General features: G+C 33.0%; 3 protein-coding genes across 7 annotated transcripts in view; 2 read left to right on the top strand and 1 right to left on the bottom strand.

The window, feature by feature from the left end:
• Positions 1 to 19,809, top strand: part of LOC114254177 (fatty acid synthase-like) — a 56,981-nt gene that overhangs the window by 8,871 nt on the left and 28,301 nt on the right. The window lies entirely within an intron of this gene.
• Positions 128 to 1,297, top strand: LOC118645519 (extensin-like). Its single transcript, XM_036286744.1, has 3 exons — positions 128 to 261; positions 375 to 682; positions 993 to 1,297. The coding sequence occupies exons 1-3, from the start codon at positions 210 to 212 to the stop codon at positions 1,254 to 1,256; spliced, it is 624 nt and encodes a 207-aa protein (XP_036142637.1). The 5' UTR covers positions 128 to 209; the 3' UTR covers positions 1,257 to 1,297.
• LOC118645518 lies at positions 4,549 to 8,205 on the bottom strand. Its single transcript, XM_036286743.1, has 2 exons — positions 7,495 to 8,205; positions 4,549 to 5,840 (listed from the first exon to the last, which is right to left on the bottom strand). The coding sequence occupies exons 1-2, from the start codon at positions 7,569 to 7,571 to the stop codon at positions 4,628 to 4,630; spliced, it is 1,290 nt and encodes a 429-aa protein (XP_036142636.1). The 5' UTR covers positions 7,572 to 8,205; the 3' UTR covers positions 4,549 to 4,627.

Genomic DNA, 19,809 nt, shown 5'->3' on the forward strand with positions numbered 1-19,809 from the left:
TATAGTTTTATATGTTTCAATAATATCTGGCGTATTTTTATTATATCCTTGTTTCTATTGCCCGAACAACAAAGATAAAACGATGAGAAGGACATTCAGGTGATATTTCTGAACGCAGTCATATGCGTTCATGAACGCATATGGTTGTCTTTGTCTATCATCGCGAAGATTTATTTTCCAGCGAGTAGTCATTATTGTATGTGTAGCCCATGGACGGCAATATCAACATGTCGCTCGACACGTCTCGGCGATCTCGCAAGTGTAAGTACATAATTCTTACTGCATAATGCAATATAAGTAAATCAGATTTACTTATAAAATACTACATGTATATTTTTTCTTATAAAACGTAATCATATTTGCTTTTTTTACAGCTACAACTGAGGTGACCACCGAGCACGTGGCAGAGGCCAAGTGCCCCGTGTGTCCGCGCAACATGCAAGCAGCGACGCAAGAAAAAGTTGGTCCGTCGCCAAGCAAACCCTCGAAAGTACTCAGAACGTCGGCAACGCCACCGCCACCGCCACCGCCACCGCCAGCGTCACCGTCACCTCCACCGTCACCGTCGCCGTCACCTCCACCGCCACCGCCACCGCCACGAGGCGCAAGAGGAGGAAGAGGAGGAAGAGGAGGAAGAGGAGGAAGAGGAGGAAGAGGAGGAAGAGGAGGAATGACACGAAAGGTAACACATAAAATACGTTATTGTATTGTTCGTCTGTTTGCTTCTTATTCTCTAAGCTTACGTACAGGGGCCCGATTCTTGAAGTCATTCGCAAGAGAAACGTATACGCAAATACTCGCTCTAACAGAAAGTTGTAAGTTTATTGGTTAATAGCCATACGATAGCCAATAAATTTTCAACTTTTCTGTAAGAACAGAATTTGCGAATACGTTTCTCTTGCGAATGAATTCAAGAATCGAGCATCTGTGTTTTTGCTTTATTATCGTCGTGTATATTTTCAAATAATTTTTAAATAAATTAACATTTGTAGCAAATCAACGCAGCTGTTAGGAGGGAAATGCAAAAGGAAAGGAAAAAAGCGTACGCTGTTGGAACGTACGGACAACATGGTTCTGCGTACGTTTCATCAGCGTACGCTTCCACAGGATACGCCGCAGCACCACCGCCGCCTCCACTGTCATATCCGCTGCCTCCACCGTCGTACCTACCACCGCCGCCTCCACCGTCGTATCCGCCGCCTCCAGTGTCGTATCCGCCTCCAATGTATCCGTATTATTATCGCGGTTATTATTAAAAGAGATGTAATTTTTTTATAAATAAAAATTTTTAATTGAATACGTCCTGAGGCTCGATTCTTGAAGTCATTCGCAAGAAAAACGTTTACGCAAATACTCGTTCTAACAGAAAAGTTGCAAGTTTATTGGTTAAAAGCCATACGATAGCCAATAAATTACCAACTTTTCTGTAAGAACAGAATTTGCGAATACGTTTCTCTTGCGAATGAATTCAAGAATCGAGCCCCTGTGTTTTTGCTTTATTAAACATTATACATATTATAATATAAAAGAAAAAATATAATGAACGGTTGGTCCCATCCATACTTTTTACACAACGTTAGAAAAATGGTCATAAAAATAACGCGCGTTATATTATTCTCTTTATATTTTTTTTCTATATATTTTTCCCTTTTTGGTTTCCCTTTCTATATATTTTTCCCTTTTTGGTTCCCCTTTCGGCACTATTAATTAATTTTATCTAGAATTCAGCTATCAAATTCATCTTGATCTATATCAGAAACTAAAACAATAATTAAAAATTTATTAGTAATTAAAATTTTATGACCATTTTTCTTACGTTGTGTAAAAAGTATGGATAAGACCGTTCATTATATTTTTTCTTTTATTTTGGATACAGTGCGTATAAAAAATTAATTGTGCTTTATTGGTATAAAAAAATTTTTTGTTAAAGTTTAAAACATTTATCTTAATTTTGACCAGTACCATCTAAATAAACAAATTGTTAGTAATTATTCCGTTATTGTTTAAATAAACGCATTATTATTAATTTAACCAGTACCGTCTAAATAGACGCATAAAGTATTGTTAATTTTATACTAATGGAATGGGCCCCTCCATCGCCCAGTCCCGTGAAACACAACCAACATTTCTTTGTTTCTCCGCTTTAAAATGTACATTTTTAAAACAATTTTATCAATGCTATCAAAATAGACGCATCAGGTATTATCAATTTAACCAGTACCGTCTAAATAGATGCATAAAGTATTGTTAATTTTATACTAATGGAATAGGCCCCTCCATCGCCCAGTCCCGTGAAACACAACCAACATTTCTTTGTTTCTCCGCTTAAAATGTACATTTTTACAACAATTTTATCAATGCTGTCAAAATAGACGCATCAGGTATTATCAATTTTACCAGTACCGTCTAAGTAGACGCTTCAAGTATCAAAGTAAACGTATCAAGTTGTAATAATTTTACAAGCCCACACGTTTATATGCTGGGAAAAGGCATAAGTTTATTATTCTCGATAATTCTGATAAAATGTTGTCTCATACATTTTACATCCTTGGAATATTTTTTATTACAAGGACTATCTCCTAATGCTACAGTTGTGGCAAAAGCTGCTGCATAAATTCCACAACTTGTGCCATCAGGTTGGGTTTGAACTTTTTCATATATAATGTCATTTTGACTTATTTTAGGGTAACGACGATGTATATAATTCTTTTCTTCGGCTACCAATCTTTCATATGTGCAGTTGGGTAAACTATCATACACATGAAGTTTATTACCATCAAAAAAAATACATCGCCAGTGATCGCTACAATTTCCGCCTATGATTTGTAAGCTTTTATTGCTTTGACTAGCTTCAATCATATCGGGAAAAGCTATATATAGCACATTTTGTGTTTCAAATTGAGATGTTTCTCTTACAACGCGTAAAAATTGTGCTAAGGAAACGTCATCTAATCTGCTGTTTATTGGCAAGACATTTTTTTTTATATCTGAGATGAGAGGAATTTCTTCATCTAAGTATTTTTTTACACTTGCCATTTGCTTGTCAGTTTTATTTTGCATCTCTTTAGTAAAACTGACAATCACGCAGTCATCATCTTCTATATTTACTGCAGCATTATTTGATTTTTCTGTGGATGAAAAATCACGTTTTATTTTTTTTTCTTTTAGAATATCTTCATTTTGTATTGTATTTTGCGGAATATTTTCCGTCCGAATATGAATTTTTTTTGCCGCTTCTGCTTGCGCTTCTAAAATATATGTCGGATTCCTGATAGGCATGTGTCTATTATGGCGACTGTCCAAGATTTCTGGTAACATGCATTCATTATAGAAGCGCAATAAGGCAGGCAACATTTTATTACTCCAAAAAGTAGCATCTCTATTAACATGCACTAATTTTATACTTTTTGGTGTCCATATCGCTAAAATGCAATATTCTCGCCGCGTAATGTTTAATTGACCCTGGATTTGATAATAAAATCGGTGATTCCGATTAATTTCCTCCTGATTTTTTTTAGCAAATATGCCTTTTAGAGCGGGTAATGTCTTTATGGCTTCTTCCGCTGTCAATTGTTCTGCAGACAAAGGGCATTTAATTTCTACCAGACCATTTTCTTCTATGAGACCATCAGGAGAAGCACCAAGGCATGGGTTTTTATAATCAATAAATAATCCGCAAGGTTGTATATCTTTGTTCAATTTTGTCGCCAAGACTTTTATGGCTTCTTTTTCGTTTTCTCGACCATACTTCATACCTGCGGTGTCAACTACGGAAGGGTACAAAATATTCTTGACTGTCAATGCGCAAGAAGTTGTCGGTCTCATACGGCATACAATTCCAAAATTGGATGCTGTCAACATTTCACGTCTCAATGCTAACCAAATTTCGGATTCACTCTGTTCTATCGTATCTCGTTCGATTTGCTTCCATTTTTTTGCATTTTCGGTAAGCTTTTCTATATGTTTTTCCCGAAATTGTTCAAAAACGTCATCTGGAAGATCTGGTTTTTGTGATTGGGGGCCATAATGACAATCTGTTTTTGATTCTTGTTTCCATTTCCTTTTCCTCCCATCTGTTTTTCGAGATTCCCTGGTTCTTGTAACTTTTATTTGTCGTTGTTTTTCTAACTTTTCAACCATTACAGGAACAGTTTTATCCATACCTTGATGCAGTTCTATAAGAACTTGCTGTGTATTGTGTTGCAGAACTGATCCTGCAATTCTGGCGTTGTAAGAACCTCGTGCGCCAAAAAATATACGCTTTCCACCCAGTACTTTGCAAATATTGGAATGATACGCTTCTGCAGGATTATTCGTTACGTTTTGTAGCAAGCTATCGGCGTGAATACTTAGATACTTGATAGCATCCATAATTTTTTGATAGAAACCGTGTAATTTCAAATGCGGAACATAATTTATTTCCGTTTCACGGTCAATTTTGCATTCACGACCACGTTCCTTACATCGTTTATGCTCACCGTACACGTGGCTGGGAATGTTTAATATGTCGAATCGTAATTCCCTCACCTTCTCATGCTGAGGTCGGTCTTTTTCTCTTTGTAACGAAGCTGCTTGCATCACCTCCTCTCGAATTTTTTGCTTATATTTTTTAACAATCTTTCTTGTCTCAATAAAACCAGGTCTTTTTTTTCGTTTTCGATTGAGTCATTGCACTTACGATATCCATCTTTTTATCAAAATTGCGAAACATATGATTATTGCATTCTATTTTTTCAACCGTTATCATCAGTTTGCGATATGGATCATTGTCTCTAATGCTTTTATATACACTACTGTCGCCATCGGCGATAAGTGTTTTGTAAACTAATCCATGCATTTCAATACTACAGTTGAAACCTTGTGCAATAGCATCGCTTTCCATACGTGTGGAACTTATATTGCGATCAAAATTTTTAAAGCACTTATGAATTTTTGGTTCACAACCATTTCGCTCGTCATAGTCACATTGCGAGCAATATTTATTGAAAACACCCATGTAGAGAACTTTCCGTGTTCGGTAGCCAAGTATTGTACCCACACCGGAAAGGGAATCATAACCTTTACCGTACGATCTCTTATTCCAACTGCCATCCGCAACAACAGCTATGAGTCCCTTTCCATCTATTACTTCATTATTCTCTATCGCTAGTTGTTTTTCAATCTCGCCTGCCTTTTTCATATTTTCCAAGGCAGTTTCTTGAAAATTTTCGAAAACTTTTTCTCGATATTTAATATAAGTGACTTCAGACATGCAAGAAATATTCATTCCTGCACACATCTCGTGCAGCGTTGAATAACCAATTCCAGCTGTAATCGTTGCGGATACAGCAGCTGTATTAATATCTAGCTTATCAGATTCCGTGGGTTCTGACCAAATGCTAGTTTCATAATGACACATTTTACACTTGTAAAATACTTGTGTCAATAACCCACGGCAATGGAACTTCACAGGTATCCAATCATTAAACGAGCAATCTATTCCTCGTTTATGTTCAACATAGGACCTGCGTACTTCCCTCAATACGAAACGTAGATCGACAATGCGACGACCTTCAGGTAAGTTCTCTTGGATAGCACCTATGTCCAGAACACCTGTGTTGTCAACAACAAGTACGTCGTCATTTTCGCTATTGTCGACTTTTTCGTATTTATTTTCTTTGATTGTTACTTTGATTGTACTTACGTTTAATATTTTATCAGTTGCATTTTCCAAATCTATCACATCGGGAGTAGTTCGATTTATTGACTCCTGACAATAAAGAGATTGATTTTTAGTATTGTTTGTTTCAATACTATTATCATCTTCCAGAATTGTTTGCAACTGCTTCATTAACCGTCGCCTGCAAAAATTTTTAAATATAATATTAATTTTAATTTATTTGAGGTGTTTTATAACTATTATATTTTTGACCTAAACAATAACATATCTGTACATTACTGAGAAAGCCACTTTTGTCACCTGTGTGAATGTAGCACCCGACTTTTTAAAAATAAATTTTTGCGGAAAAAAGTAGCATTGAGATATAATTATTTAAACAATTAATTATTGAATTTTTTTAATTATAAAAATGTGTCAAAGATATGTTAAAGATAATCTCGCTTGAATATCTGGGAGTGTAAAGGTTAGGTGAAGGTTAGGTTAGGTTAGAGTTTGGTTAGGTTAGGTTAGGTTAGGTTAGGTTATTATATAGCGTATGTTATCTCATTTTCGTCTGTATGGAAAAAAAAAGTAAATGTAATTAGCAACTTTAAATGTGTATGTGTGTGTGAACCTGGCGTATTATTTCGTGAAAATTTATTAATTACTCAGAGTTCTGTTCTTATTTTCAATAATTATATAATTCCTTATAAATTGCATAAATAGTTTTTATGCGACGAAAGTTTTCATCATATGGAACATAAGACGTTTTGTTAGTCTTGTGTTTCACTTTACACTAGAACACTTTTTGCTTGAACGAAACTATTTATGCAATTTATAAGGAATTATATAATTATTGAAAATAAGAACAGAACTCTATGGCTGGTATTTATAGTTGAATCTTATTTCAAGATCGTCTCAAGCAGTATCTTAAAAGATACTAATACGGCTTTGTGTATTGGCTGATGGCATCTTAAAACAGTACTTAGATGATCTTAAATATAAGATCCGACTATGAATACCGGCCTAAGTAATTAATAAATTTTCACGAAATAATACGCCAGGTTCACACACACATACACATTTAAAGTTGCTAATTACATTTACCATTTTTTTTCCATACAGACAAAAATGAGATAACACACGCTATGGCTGATATTCATAGTCGAATCTTATTTCAAGATCGTCTCAAGCAATATCTTAAGATGCTAATACAGCTCTGTGATTGGCTGATGGCATCTTAAGACAGTACTTAAGATGATCTTAAATATAAGATCCGACTATGAATACTGGCCTATATAATAACCTTCACACTCCCAGATAGCCAAGCAAGATTGAGCATATCGGGCAAATTACTGCATGTATGTTGTGAACTTGCCCACAATTTGCTGTCATCGTGGAACAAAGTTAGCATCAGGAGGGCAAATAACTTTCATGAGTTTATGGCCGGTATTCATAATCGAATCTTATTCAAGACCCATCAGCACGATCTTGAGACGTCAATGCTGTTATTTCATTGTAAGTCTCAAGTCGGCTCGAAGCTAGACTGACAATTCTTGAACTAAGATCCGTCTATGAATTCCATCCTATGAAATTGCAAGTGCATGCATTGAGAAATAATAAACTTGTCACATTGACAGCAAATTGTGCATGCATGTTGACAACTTTCCGCCAGTTTGTTGAATTCTAATGAAGAATTTTACATGATGTCAGATCAACAGACAGTTTGAGAAAACACCTTGGCTTTAGTTTAGGGAATAAGTTACAGCAAAATGGCAACACGTTGCCTTCATTTGACAATCTGGGCTTATGGTGTTAAAATAATTCCTTCATAGAACATAATAATAGATACTAACCTTTGTACCCAGCCTCTCTTTGTAGAAAGTCGACGACGGGAAAGTGGCAAATACTTTCGCTTATACGTCTCACTCATTATTTATACTATATAAATCACTTCACTGATTTACTCAATTATTTTTCTGCACGTGAGATCTGACACACGTTACAACGTGAACGTCTTCCTCACGTGTTGTCGTTTTGTGCAAACGCGTTACGTCGGTAACAATTCGCGCCACGAAACAGTTCGTCCAGTAGATAATACCGGCACACAAGTCAGTCCGTTTACTTTATGGTGTATATATACTACTATAACGATATAGAATACAGTACAAGCTGTAGCACGAGCCATTTAATAATGAAAGTTTTAAAAGATATTATAATTAATAATTTCTAAAATTGTGTTTATATTGCGGTAATAATTTTTTGTTATAGAAAATTAAAAAAAATTGTAGAGCTTTGTTCAGACATATTTCTAGTTACTGTTAGAAGAGTGTGCATTATGAAATTATACGCAATTTTATGGTAGTATAAAATTAATTCCATTTTATTAAGATAAATTTTTGGTTTGAATAAAATAAATAAAATAAATTAATACTAAAAGTAAAACCAGATGTAAGATTCTTTTATCGGAATAATTTTAATTTAAAAAAATGAAGTAAAATTTTAAAACAATAAATACAATAAACAAAACAATAAAATAAATTGCATATTATATTTTTAATGTCAGTTATTATTGTAAAAATATTATTGTAAAAATTAATTAATATTAGATGTTAGACATATAGAACATTAATTTTCATACTATATACAAAGAGAAAAAGATGTCAAATTTTGAGACCTAAATATTTATTACTTTTTTCAATATTTATTTATTATAAAATTTGTTTGTGAAAATGAAATAAACTTTTCTACAAAATATTCTGTGAAATGTTCTTCTAAAATATATATTTTTTTAAATACGTCTTATTTAAAGAGATTGCATCTAACGTAAAAATAAATTATTTATTTGCTAGAAATTTATCTTTTATTTCGCCGTATTTAAATAAACTATTTATTAAAGAAATATATTTAACATTTTTTGATAAAAAGTAATGCTTTTTACTTAAAAAATTTTATTACTAAGAAATAAACCAAGAAAAACGAGGTGTATTTCATAGAAATGTATATTTTGTCATCATAAATCTTTTTATAACAAATAAATATCGAAAAAAACGTCACAAGAAATGTTCTTATTATTTTGACTTTTATCTCTCAGTGAGAAATATGTAATTTCATATTTGTATTTAATCTTTGTTTTTGGAAAAACCTTTGTGTTTATAATAATTTGCAGGCAATCCACATGTTTCAATCGTTTTTGTGTAATTAATATTTGTGTGTCAATACATAAAACATTATATATTTTTCTTAGTTAGTCCTTTCAAGATATGTATATATTACATGCTTGTTGAATATATTTTACAGAATTATACAGAATATATTTTGAATCAAAAATAAGAAATAAATGATGTCACGAGTCTGTTACGTAGTTCTTTTTTACAGTCATGTTTTATTGCCTTTAAAAATTGTCCAAGTTACATTAAATTTAAAAAATATAAAAATATAAAAAATCAATGTAAAATATTGAAAATTTATAATTAAAAATTATAAGCAAAGAAAAATTGGAGGATAAACCGGAATATAACATTATTCCATGACACAAATATAATAATTATTACAATAACATATTGAATTATCTGCACAGAATAAAGAAAATCGTACAAGATATGTAAAATCATCTAAATTTAAATTTTTTATATTACGTTTCCCAATATATTTGTAAAATTATATTTTTTAGAAATTATTTTTTAATTAACAAACATGATTACGTTACAATTTGTTGTCGTAGCATGTTTTTTAAAACCTGACATTACGTTAGATTTGCATGCCGCGGAAAATAAGTGCGTGTGAATGTGTGAGTGAGTGTGTGAGTGGGCGAGCGAGTGAGTGAGTGAGTGAGTGAGTGAGTGAGTGAGTGAGTGAGTGAGTGAGTGAGTGAGTGAGTGAGTGAGTGAGTGAGTGAGCGAGGGAGTGAGAGAGAGAGAACAAGCGAACGCGGTGGGCCGCCCTAAGATGCGATTCCGAGCCTCTGCTCGAGAAGTACCCAGTCACACACACGGATCGCGCTCCGTCTATCCATGAGACACCGGCGCCAGTCGTGCGCTCTTCTCCCCCTCCCCCCCCACCCCCTTCTAACTCCGCACTGATTCTGAAGCGACCGCGGCATATGTCTCGCGTAGGCGCCCGCGCCGACGATTCTCTCTCTCTCTCTCTCTCTCTCTCTCTCTCTTTCTCTCTCGTTATCAATTCTTTTCTCTACACATTAAAAATTGTAAAATTGTAACCATTCCTTCTTTAATTTTAATTAACAAAAAATGACATGTCATCCAAAACATCTATTTTGGAAAAGTTTTAACTAACATCGCGTAGTTTTTCACATACGAATAAGCATGGAATGAGCATGGAAGAACAACGAGATTAGTACAATACAACGCGTGACAATTTGTAAAATAGATATACATGCTTTAATAAAAACTAAATATAAGAATTTATCATGATTTTCGTGATTAATTTTTTAACATTTTTATGCGTCGTCCTTTCATCACAATTGATTGTTTCGGTATTTATTATATCATATATAATCTTAAATTATATATATATTATATATACAGAGCGTCTGAAAATGTTTGACATAGTGCTTGTTTAGAGGTAGCACGAATTGAACTGACAAGGAGAAGGCGCGAACTTAGAGTCGCCGATTTGAATGACCTTTTTGTAGTATAGTACTCCATTAGGAGAATACATAGGCAAAAGGATAGAATGCAACATTCAGCCGTTTTCAAATAGAATTTTTTTAAAGTTCTGGTGGTTCATATACCGCGTCTGTAACATTGATTTCAAGAAGGCTCTTTAGCGACGGGCAATAAGCGAGTACCTACCAATGTGCCGATCCGGGTTTAATTGTAGCTGTATTCTTTTTTAATACAATGTACAAAAATTTTTTATTAACAAGTATAGAAGAGACTAACCGTTCGTACAGTCAGGTCAAAAAATTTGGAATAATGAATAAATTAAATTAAAAGTTTTTACATTAAATTTTTTATTTCTCATTAATTTTAATTTATAACATTATATAAAATATAATGAATAAAATTTGCATTGAAATAGCGTTATATTTTTCCCCTTTTCAGATACAATACGTAAAAATTGTCGCAAAATTAATATTAATTGTGCTTTATTGATATATAAAAATAATTATTTTGTACAGAAAAATTTAAAACAATTAATAAATCTTGTTTTATGTTAATAAAAAAATTTTGTACATTGTATTTAAAATAAAGAAGACAAAACTGACGGCGGGAATTGAACTCTGATCGGCAGGCACTCGCCTATTGCCCGTCGCTAAAGAGCATTCTTGAATTCATTTTTACAGACGCGACATATAAAACGCCAAAATTATCTAAAAATTTCAATGAACTCGTAACAAAATGTGCTTATCAATTTGAAAAATAAAAATTTATATATGTATAAAAATGATATATAGTGTATATAAATGCAATAAATCTTTTAGAGAATTATACATGTATAGGATGCCTAAGGTGTACAATATTTCTATAGTGTAAAATATTTATATCGTAAAAGTCCATTACTGTTTTTCATTATTGCAATAACTGAGATATTAATTTTTCAAATTATACAAGTAAGACAAGGACGCCGTAAGTGGGTATGCAAAACGTGCATTGCACGTGGGCAGCACCATCAGGTTATATTTTCGTTATAAATTTTTAGTAATTTTATAAAATTTTTTCAAAATACTTTATAATTTCTTTATTTTATTTTATATGCTTGCCAATATTCTCAGAAATGATCCGGATTATAACACGGGAAATTTAAACTTACACACGGGCGCTTAGAATATTTAGCGGCGGCCCTGAAATGAGAGCACGCCAAGGAAATACGGCTCGAGAACGAGACGTAGAAGCGGTGGCAGCCAGCGGAAGAGGGGGAAGAAGACGAAGCGCGTTGTTGCCACGCATCTTACATTTCGCCGCACCGCGCCGATGCTTGATTCAGGCCGTGTTATAGCTCGAGCGGTTCGAGCTCTTTTTTTGTATTAGAAAAAATATTGGTTATTGTAATAATGCAAAAATTTTACATTTTGATGGTAAGAAGCGAGAAAGTGCTCGACTAAATTAGCGATGTCTATCTGAATTGTAAACTAATCTACCACTACGTGTTTCGTACAGGCTTACTAAATTTTGTTACACAGTAATCTTTTTTATTAGAACGTCTACGCTCAATCTGAAAGCGTAGTATTGTTCCGAAATGTTCACTTTACCTGTACTCAGGTTTCATTAATGCGTACAAAGTAACTTTTTAACATAAAACACATTTTGTGACGAGTCCACATCAGAAATTTTCAGAAAGTTCTAGCGACTTATATACCGCGTCTGTAACATTGATTCCAAGAAGGCTGTTTAGCAACAGGCAACGGGTGAGTGCCTACCGATCTGCCGACCCGGGTTCAATTCCGCAGTTTTTTTTATTTTTTTAAATAATAATATGTACAATCTACAAAAATTATTTATTACGTAAGACAAGATTTGTTTTACATTTTTCTGTACAAAATAATTTTTTTCTATAAAACTTCCAGATAGCACACAATATTTAAAAAATATTAATATTTATTTGAATATTTTATAAATATTTATCAAAATATTTTATAAATTTGACAGATTAAAAAGATTTATTATAAATATTATAAAAATATTTATAAAATATTTATTAATATTAAAAAAATATTACTATAAATCTTTTTTTTATTTATTATAAATATTGAATAAAATATATAGTCTATATTTTAATAATATGATAAATAAAGATTTTTTCTTTATTTATTTTGTGATTATTTTTTATACGTAAGTCAAAACTTTCAATTTCATTTCTTCATTTTTGCAAATTTTTAGACCTGACCGTAATTGTGCTTTAGTCTAAAAAAAAATAATTTTGTACAAAAAAATTTAAAACAATTAATAAATCTCGTCTTACGTAATAAAAAAGTTTGGTTGATTGTATATATTATTATAAAAAATAAGTAAAAAAAAAAAACTATGGAATTGAACCCGGGTCGGCAGATCGATAGGCACTTGCTCATTGCTTGTCGCCAAAGAGCCTTCTTGAAAACGATGTTACAAATGTGATATATAAAGCGCCAGAACTTTCTAAAAATTTCTGTCGTGATTTCTGTCTTGTCACAAAATGTGCTTGATGTAAGAATTTTGGACTTTCTACACATAAATGAAGCCTGCAGACAAGAAAAGTGAACATTTAAGAACAATACAACGCTTTCAGATTGAGCGTAGGCGTTCTAATAAAAAAGATTACTGTGTAACAAAATTTCGTGTCTGAAAATTTGGCACGCCCGCGCTTGCACGTGCATGCTCTCTCTCTCTCTCTCTCTCTCTCTCTCTCTCTCTCTCTCTCTCTCTCTCTGTCTCATTTTACTCTATATACGCAATTCTTGTACGCAATCTATGCACGTATATGTGCGCGTGCGTGCGTGCGTGCGTGCGTGCGTGCGTGCGTGCGCGCGCGCGTGTGTGTGTGTGTGTGTGTGTGTGTGGGGGGGGGTGCAAGCGTACAGTTCGATGGTAAAAAGAAGCGAGAAAGTGCTGAACTAAAGTAGCGACATCTATCCAAACATCCGTCAACCAATATATATGTTATATATATGCATTTCAGGCAGGTACACGAAATTTTCAGACATGAAATTTTGTTACACAGTAATCTTTTTTATTAGAACACCTACGCTCAATCTGAAAGCGTAATATTGTTCGTAAATGTTCACTTTTCTTGCCTGCAGGCTTGATTTATGCATACGAGGTCTAAAATTTTTATATTAGGCACATTTTGTTACAAGTCGGCGCCAGAAGCCGACAATTTTATAATTTTTTGTCGTTTTTCCTACAAAATCGTTACGATACAGAATTGTTATCGTTTATATTTTAATTCTGGAGAAGGATTTTTCATTCTGTAAACGCAATTAAAAGATTAGTGAGAAATTAAATTGTCGGTAAAACAGGACAACTTTAGCATCCCCTTAAAGCAGAAAATATCTTGTTTTGAGTGCATGTAATTGAATGCATTGAAGATCAGATACGTATGCATCATGTCGATATGATAAAAATCCTAACCACGCAACTGTCAACTTTAGTGCTTATATAATAACTCTTTTCCTAGTCGAGAGCGACACTTTTTTCTTGCAGATTTGTGTTCTACGCACCGAAATACACAAAATAGTGTAATTACAGCCAAATCGGAGAGTAAGCCCTTTTCCTCCAAAATTACCTAAATATTTTACTACAAAAACTTGGCGCCGCTAAACCGAATAATTTACTAGCTCTCTTTCTTTTTCTTTTGTGCGTGCATCTAAATGTGTGTTTGCATGTGTGTGTGTTTAGTATATAACTTTGTTTATAAAAAAGCAATTTTTAATATCTCAATGGGCGCGTTCAGCAGACGGAGCGGATCAGTGAGCGCTCAGTGATTCTTTACTATGATTGGTTCTTGCCTTTAGTTCTTCGTTGGATTTAAAAGCAGAAACCAATCATAGTAAAAAATCACTGAGCCCTCTCTGATCTGCTCCGTCTGCTGAACGCACCCAATCTCTTATGCATGAGTGCGTACATTCTGTCTCTCTTTCTCCCTCTCTTACGTGCATGTGTAATGTTATACGTAGGGTAAAGGTGGGCTTTATGGCCATAGTTTTTATTTGAGGTCATAATTTTCAAACAGCTGGTTTTTTATTTCGTAACTTTCTGAAATTGATGACAAAATGTCTTGATCGATTAAAATCTGTCCATATTTGAAGAAAAAAAAAAAATCTGAAAGCATGCGTTTTGGCGTATATTAAACGTGGGGTGGGTAATATGGCCAACTATAAGAAAAGTGTACAAAACAATAATATTTTGCAAAAGTGAGGTAATTTTAATCGTACAGAACATAAACATTGAAACATTTAAAACATACACATTTGAAAAATAAACATTTAATAAAAAAAAACATTGAATCTTGGTCTCGCTTTCTTTCTCTCTCTCTCTCTTTTTCTCTCTCCTCTCCATTCTCTTTACGGAACGCTGTCGTGCTCTCACAATCACTATTTTCTTGCTTCGCTGTTATTGTCATTCTCAGCACTGCACTGGCGTACTCTACACTCTGTTGTACTCGCTGGCCGCCGAGCACACATTTAATAATGTGCATTATAATTACAAAAATAATGGGCAAAGCACAATAAATTTATTATAAAAATATAGCCAAGGTTCAGGTTTTCAAATGTGTAATAAGAAAGCCAAAATTATTTTGTTTTAATTTGAAAATTTTACTTAGTTGGAAGTGCGATGTCTGACTTTGACGTGTATATTTTGATGGTTATGGAGAACAATAAAGCACCAAACCACAAATAACAACAAAATAGAGAAGTTCTTATTACCAAACTTCAAGAATAGCTACGATAATTGGTTTTTATACATTATCAATGTTTATCAATGTTTAGAATATTTAATACGAGCATTGTGACCATATTATCTGTCTGGCCATAATGCCCGCTTTTACCCGAGTGAGTCCCAGATGCGCACAGTAATAAACGGACACAGCAAGCTGAGTGAAACGGACACAGTAACAAACGAACACAGACCAAACGGACACAGTAATAAACGGACACAGTGCGAAACGGACACAGTAACAAACGGACACAGTGCGAAACAGACACAGTAACAAACGGACACAGACCAAATGCGCACACTGCACATGCGCACGGACCAAATGCATACACGGAAAGTCGCAAACCCATGTGATGCAGTGAATGGTTTGCACGCACACACACACACACACACACACACACACGGGGGGGGTGCAAGGGGGGCCTTCGGCCCCCCTCCCGCATCCACCCCGTCCAAGTCGCTAACCTATGTGGACTTTACTCTGCTTGCAATGTACATGGATTGCATTTGGTCCGTGCGCACGTGCAGTGTGCACATGTGCAGTGTGCGCATTTGGTCCTTGTGCATTTGGTCCGTGCGCATTTGGTCTGTGTCCGTTTCGCTCTGTGCGCATTTGGTCTGTGTCCGTTTGTTACTGTGTCCGTTTCGCACTGTATCCGTTTGTTACTGTGTCCGTTTCGCACTGTGTCCGTTTATTACTGTGTCCGTTTGGTCTGTGTCCGTTTGTTACTGTGTCCGTTTCACTCAGCCTGCTGTGTCCGTTTATTACTGTGCGCATCTGGGACGCTCCCCTTTTACCCTATATAACGCCATTACAATTTCAATTGCAAAAAATTGTAATTTTAATTTATTATTATTTTAGTCTATAAGTTAAATTGTAAAAAAGCGATTTTGTGTTAAAGCAAATTATTCGGTTTAACGGCGCCAAGTTTCTGTAGTAAAATATTTATTTGTATTAAAATATTTATTTATAATATTTGTACAAATAAGTATTTGTAAAAGTAAATGTTCTAATTCGTATGAACATCCATTTTCATAGTTGGCGCATTTTCTTCATATCATTACTTACCTATTAGAAGTTACCCTCCACTTTTAAAATTAATATATTTTAATTATTGTGTTGAATTGTACTAGGTTTGTGTTACATTGTGCTCGAATATTAAATTTGTAATATGCATAATATGACAGAAGATGTAAAAAAACGATTTTTTAGACCAGCCCCCCACTTTACGTTTTTTTCAATTTTCTTTGTTGTGCTAAGTTGTGCTAACATTGTGCTAAAGTATTGCTTTCAAAAAACTGTAACAAAAAAAGTTATGATAAAAAGATCATTTTGAATAATATTAAACATAACTGACATTTCTATCTGTATCCGTTATCTCATGGGAATAATATCGCATATCTAAGTTGTGCTAAGCTAGCACAACTCGGCATAACTGTATATTTCGTCAGCACAACGATATTAAAGGCATTTTACTCTTGAGCGCGGCCTTTCGCGCAGTAGTTTTTTATTGATAACACGGGTTTATAATTATCCTATGAAAATAATATATTTAAGTTGTGATAACGGATACAGATAGAAATGTCAGTTATGTATAATATTATTCAAAATGATCTTTTTATATCATAACTTTTTTGGTTACAGTTTTTTTTAAGCAATATTTTAGCACAATGTTAGCACAACTTAGTACAACTTAGCACAACAAAGAAAATTGAAAAAAATGTAAAGTGGGGGGCTGGTCTAAAAAATCGTTTTTTTACATTTCTATCATATTATCCATATTACGATTTTAATATTCGAGCACAATGTAACACAAATCTAGCACAATTCAGCACAATAATTAAAATATGTTAATTTTAAAAGTAACTTCTAATAGGTTCATTACTTTTGTAGAAAAAATATATTTTTCGTTCTTTTACAAAAATACATTTTTGAGAGGGTTTTTGCGCGCGTATACTTGGCGCTTTTGTTACCTTTTTTAAAAAAGGTAATATTTGTGGGGATTTTACTTATTTTGTAGTGACAAGTATCTCATTTCTTTTTGCAATATATAGATATTCTTAAAACAATTTTAAATTTTAATTACGAGTATTTCGGCAAAATTTGCTGTAACATTTGACAGCAAGTTGCGATCGACTTAAAATTGCATATACAAGCTTTCTAATGAAACTGCTTTAATTGTTTATTTAACTTAATATTTGCAATTGTGTCGCGACTGCTCGTATTGGATATTTCTTCTACATCATTAGAAAGCTTGTATATAAAATTTTAAGTCAATCGGAACTTGCTGTCAGATGTTACAGCGAATTTTGCCGATATCATTGACAATTAAAAAATAAAATAATATAATAATTATATTGTAAATAATTTTTAAATTAAAATATTATATTTTAGTTAAATATATAAATATAAATATATTTACACACACACACACACACACACACACACACACACACACACACACACACACACACACACACACACACACACACACACACACACACACACACACAGATGGTGGTAATATAGATGGTGGTAATATGGCCACCCATTTATATTTTATTTAATAACTTCGTTAATAATCAATGTTTTTAGTTGAAATTTTACGATTATCACAATACAAACAATTATAAAGGGCTCATTAATGCTAAGCAAAAATAATATGATAAACAGGTCAATGTATCGAGCCAAGACAAATTTTCTTAATACATTATAATTAATTAGATAAACATTATATCATTATAAACGCGACTAATAACACTGTGTTAAAGATACGTTTCGACTATACTTAGTCCTCTTCAGTCATAATACATTACCAATATGTATGAACTTAAAACATGAATGAAATGATGGACACGAAAATATAATTAAACAGTTAAACAAGATGACCATTGAACAACCATAAAACAGCTCATTGCGTATCAAATTATGTTATAATAAATAAAAACGTAAACCAATCAATAATATAATTAAATGAATAATAAAATGAAAAATAGTGAAATTTTTTCGTAAGTCGGTTTTCATATTAAAATAAATTTATAAGATTAAAAACAATGGAAACCGTGTTATGAATAACATAAACTGGTATGCGTATTGCAGAAAATTGTAAACTTATATATGTTAATCGTAGATCTTAAAACACAATATTAAAAAGAGCAACAACACACAGAGTATTCGACAAAGCGCTAGAGACAAGTGTAACGTTCGATAGTCAGAGACAGAATGAGCGAGACTTATTTTCCGTTAGTCATTTTCGACAAAATGTTAAACAAACAATATGTAGGACAGACAAAGAGACATTTAAGTACCAGGATTAAAGAACATGCAAATAATTTTAAATTCAAAATTTCATTATTTTTCATTTTATTCATTTAATTATATTATTGATTGGTTTACGTTTTTATTAAATGTAGTTAAATGAGAGTAATTAAATGAGAGAGTGTATGAGTGTTTGTGCAACATATGGGCATACACACACATCGTAGCAATCAGCTGGTTGTAGCGTCCGATGGCCGGCGATCCGGAACAACTTTGGATTATTACAATGATTTTAAGAAACACGTATTTCTAACATAATTCCAAGACAATCTTTTTTTATTAAAATTTTATTTAAAGCTTAATTTTATGTTATAAGATAAAATAGTTAGCGACTTACGCGGTGGTAATCATCCGTCAACTGACGCGGATAGCCAGCCGCGCCCGCGTTACGCTCGTGGCGCACAGTGATGCCAAACGCCTAAATTCTTGGACATGGTTTAAAAAATCTCAAAGACTCGACTGATACGCATACAATTTGGTACATAAAGGTTTTCGGGGTTGCTAATTTTGAATTTGGTATCAAAATTAAAAAAAACAAAATGGCGGATTGAATATAGCGGACAAAAATTCAAAAAGTACATGAATATTGACTTCTATTTGTAAGTTTTTTTTAGTAATATTTTAATCAGTCTCATGAAAAATAGTATAATAATTCTAGGCAGATATTCTCAAAATTTCCTAGAGTGAAACATTACTCTAAAAGAGTAAAAATTGGACATATCTAAGTTTGAGTGATTTGTCACTCTAATTAGAGTTCGAATGACAAAATATGACGAGATATGTTCGAATGACAAAATATTTGATTTAAAAAAGTACAAGAAGGCTTTTATAAGATTATATTTATTTTTTTACCAAAATATAAAAAAATTTAATTTTTAAATTTGATTTAAAAAAAACGCTAAATGATGCTAAAGAAGAGACAAAGTGGAAATTAAAGTACTTATCTTAAAGAATGAAATTTTACTTGAAACAACTGCAGCCAAGTGCAACTTTTAAAAAAATTTACTTTTAAAAGTGCTCTATTCATGTACGAGTTTGGCTCGCGAGTCCGCCTCGACAAGTTTGATTTGCGAGTGAGATTGTAATGTTTATCACAACTAAAGCTGCCGGGTTGCCCCTCTATTTTCCCTCTATAATGTTACGTGTTAAAGTGCACGGACTCCCAAAGTAGACATATATCTTAATTTATATTAATTTACATAATGTCAATTTTTTAAAAGTTGCACTCGGCTGCAGTTGTTTCAAGTAAAATTTCGTTCTTTAGGATGAGTACTTTAATTTCCACTTTGTCTCTTTTTTAGCATCATTTAGCGTTTTTTTTAAATCAAATTTAAAAATTAAATTTTTTTATATTTTGGTAAAAAAATAAATATAATCTTATAAAAGCCTTCTTGTACTTTTTTAAATCAAATATTTTGTCATTCGAACATATCTCGTCATATTTTGTCATTCGAACTCTAATTAGAGTGACAAATCAC

Source organism: Monomorium pharaonis, chromosome 5 (assembly GCF_013373865.1).
Source record: "Monomorium pharaonis isolate MP-MQ-018 chromosome 5, ASM1337386v2, whole genome shotgun sequence".
Lineage (NCBI taxonomy): Eukaryota > Metazoa > Arthropoda > Insecta > Hymenoptera > Formicidae > Monomorium > Monomorium pharaonis.

What these genes read in the sequence shown, in the direction of transcription:
- LOC118645519 (XM_036286744.1), top strand. Translation starts at nt 210, where the DNA reads ATGGACGGCAATATCAACATGTCGCTCGACACGTCTCGGCGATCTCGC. An exon ending in GTCTCGGCGATCTCGCAAGT is followed by an intron (nt 262 to 374) that starts GTAAGTACATAA and finishes CTTTTTTTACAG; the next exon opens with CTACAACTGAGGTGACCACC. An exon ending in GAGGAGGAATGACACGAAAG is followed by an intron (nt 683 to 992) that starts GTAACACATAAA and finishes TAACATTTGTAG; the next exon opens with CAAATCAACGCAGCTGTTAG.
- LOC118645518 (XM_036286743.1), bottom strand. Translation starts at nt 7,571, where the DNA reads ATGAGTGAGACGTATAAGCGAAAGTATTTGCCACTTTCCCGTCGTCGA. An exon ending in AAGAGAGGCTGGGTACAAAG is followed by an intron (nt 5,841 to 7,494) that starts GTTAGTATCTAT and finishes AAATTTTTGCAG; the next exon opens with GCGACGGTTAATGAAGCAGT.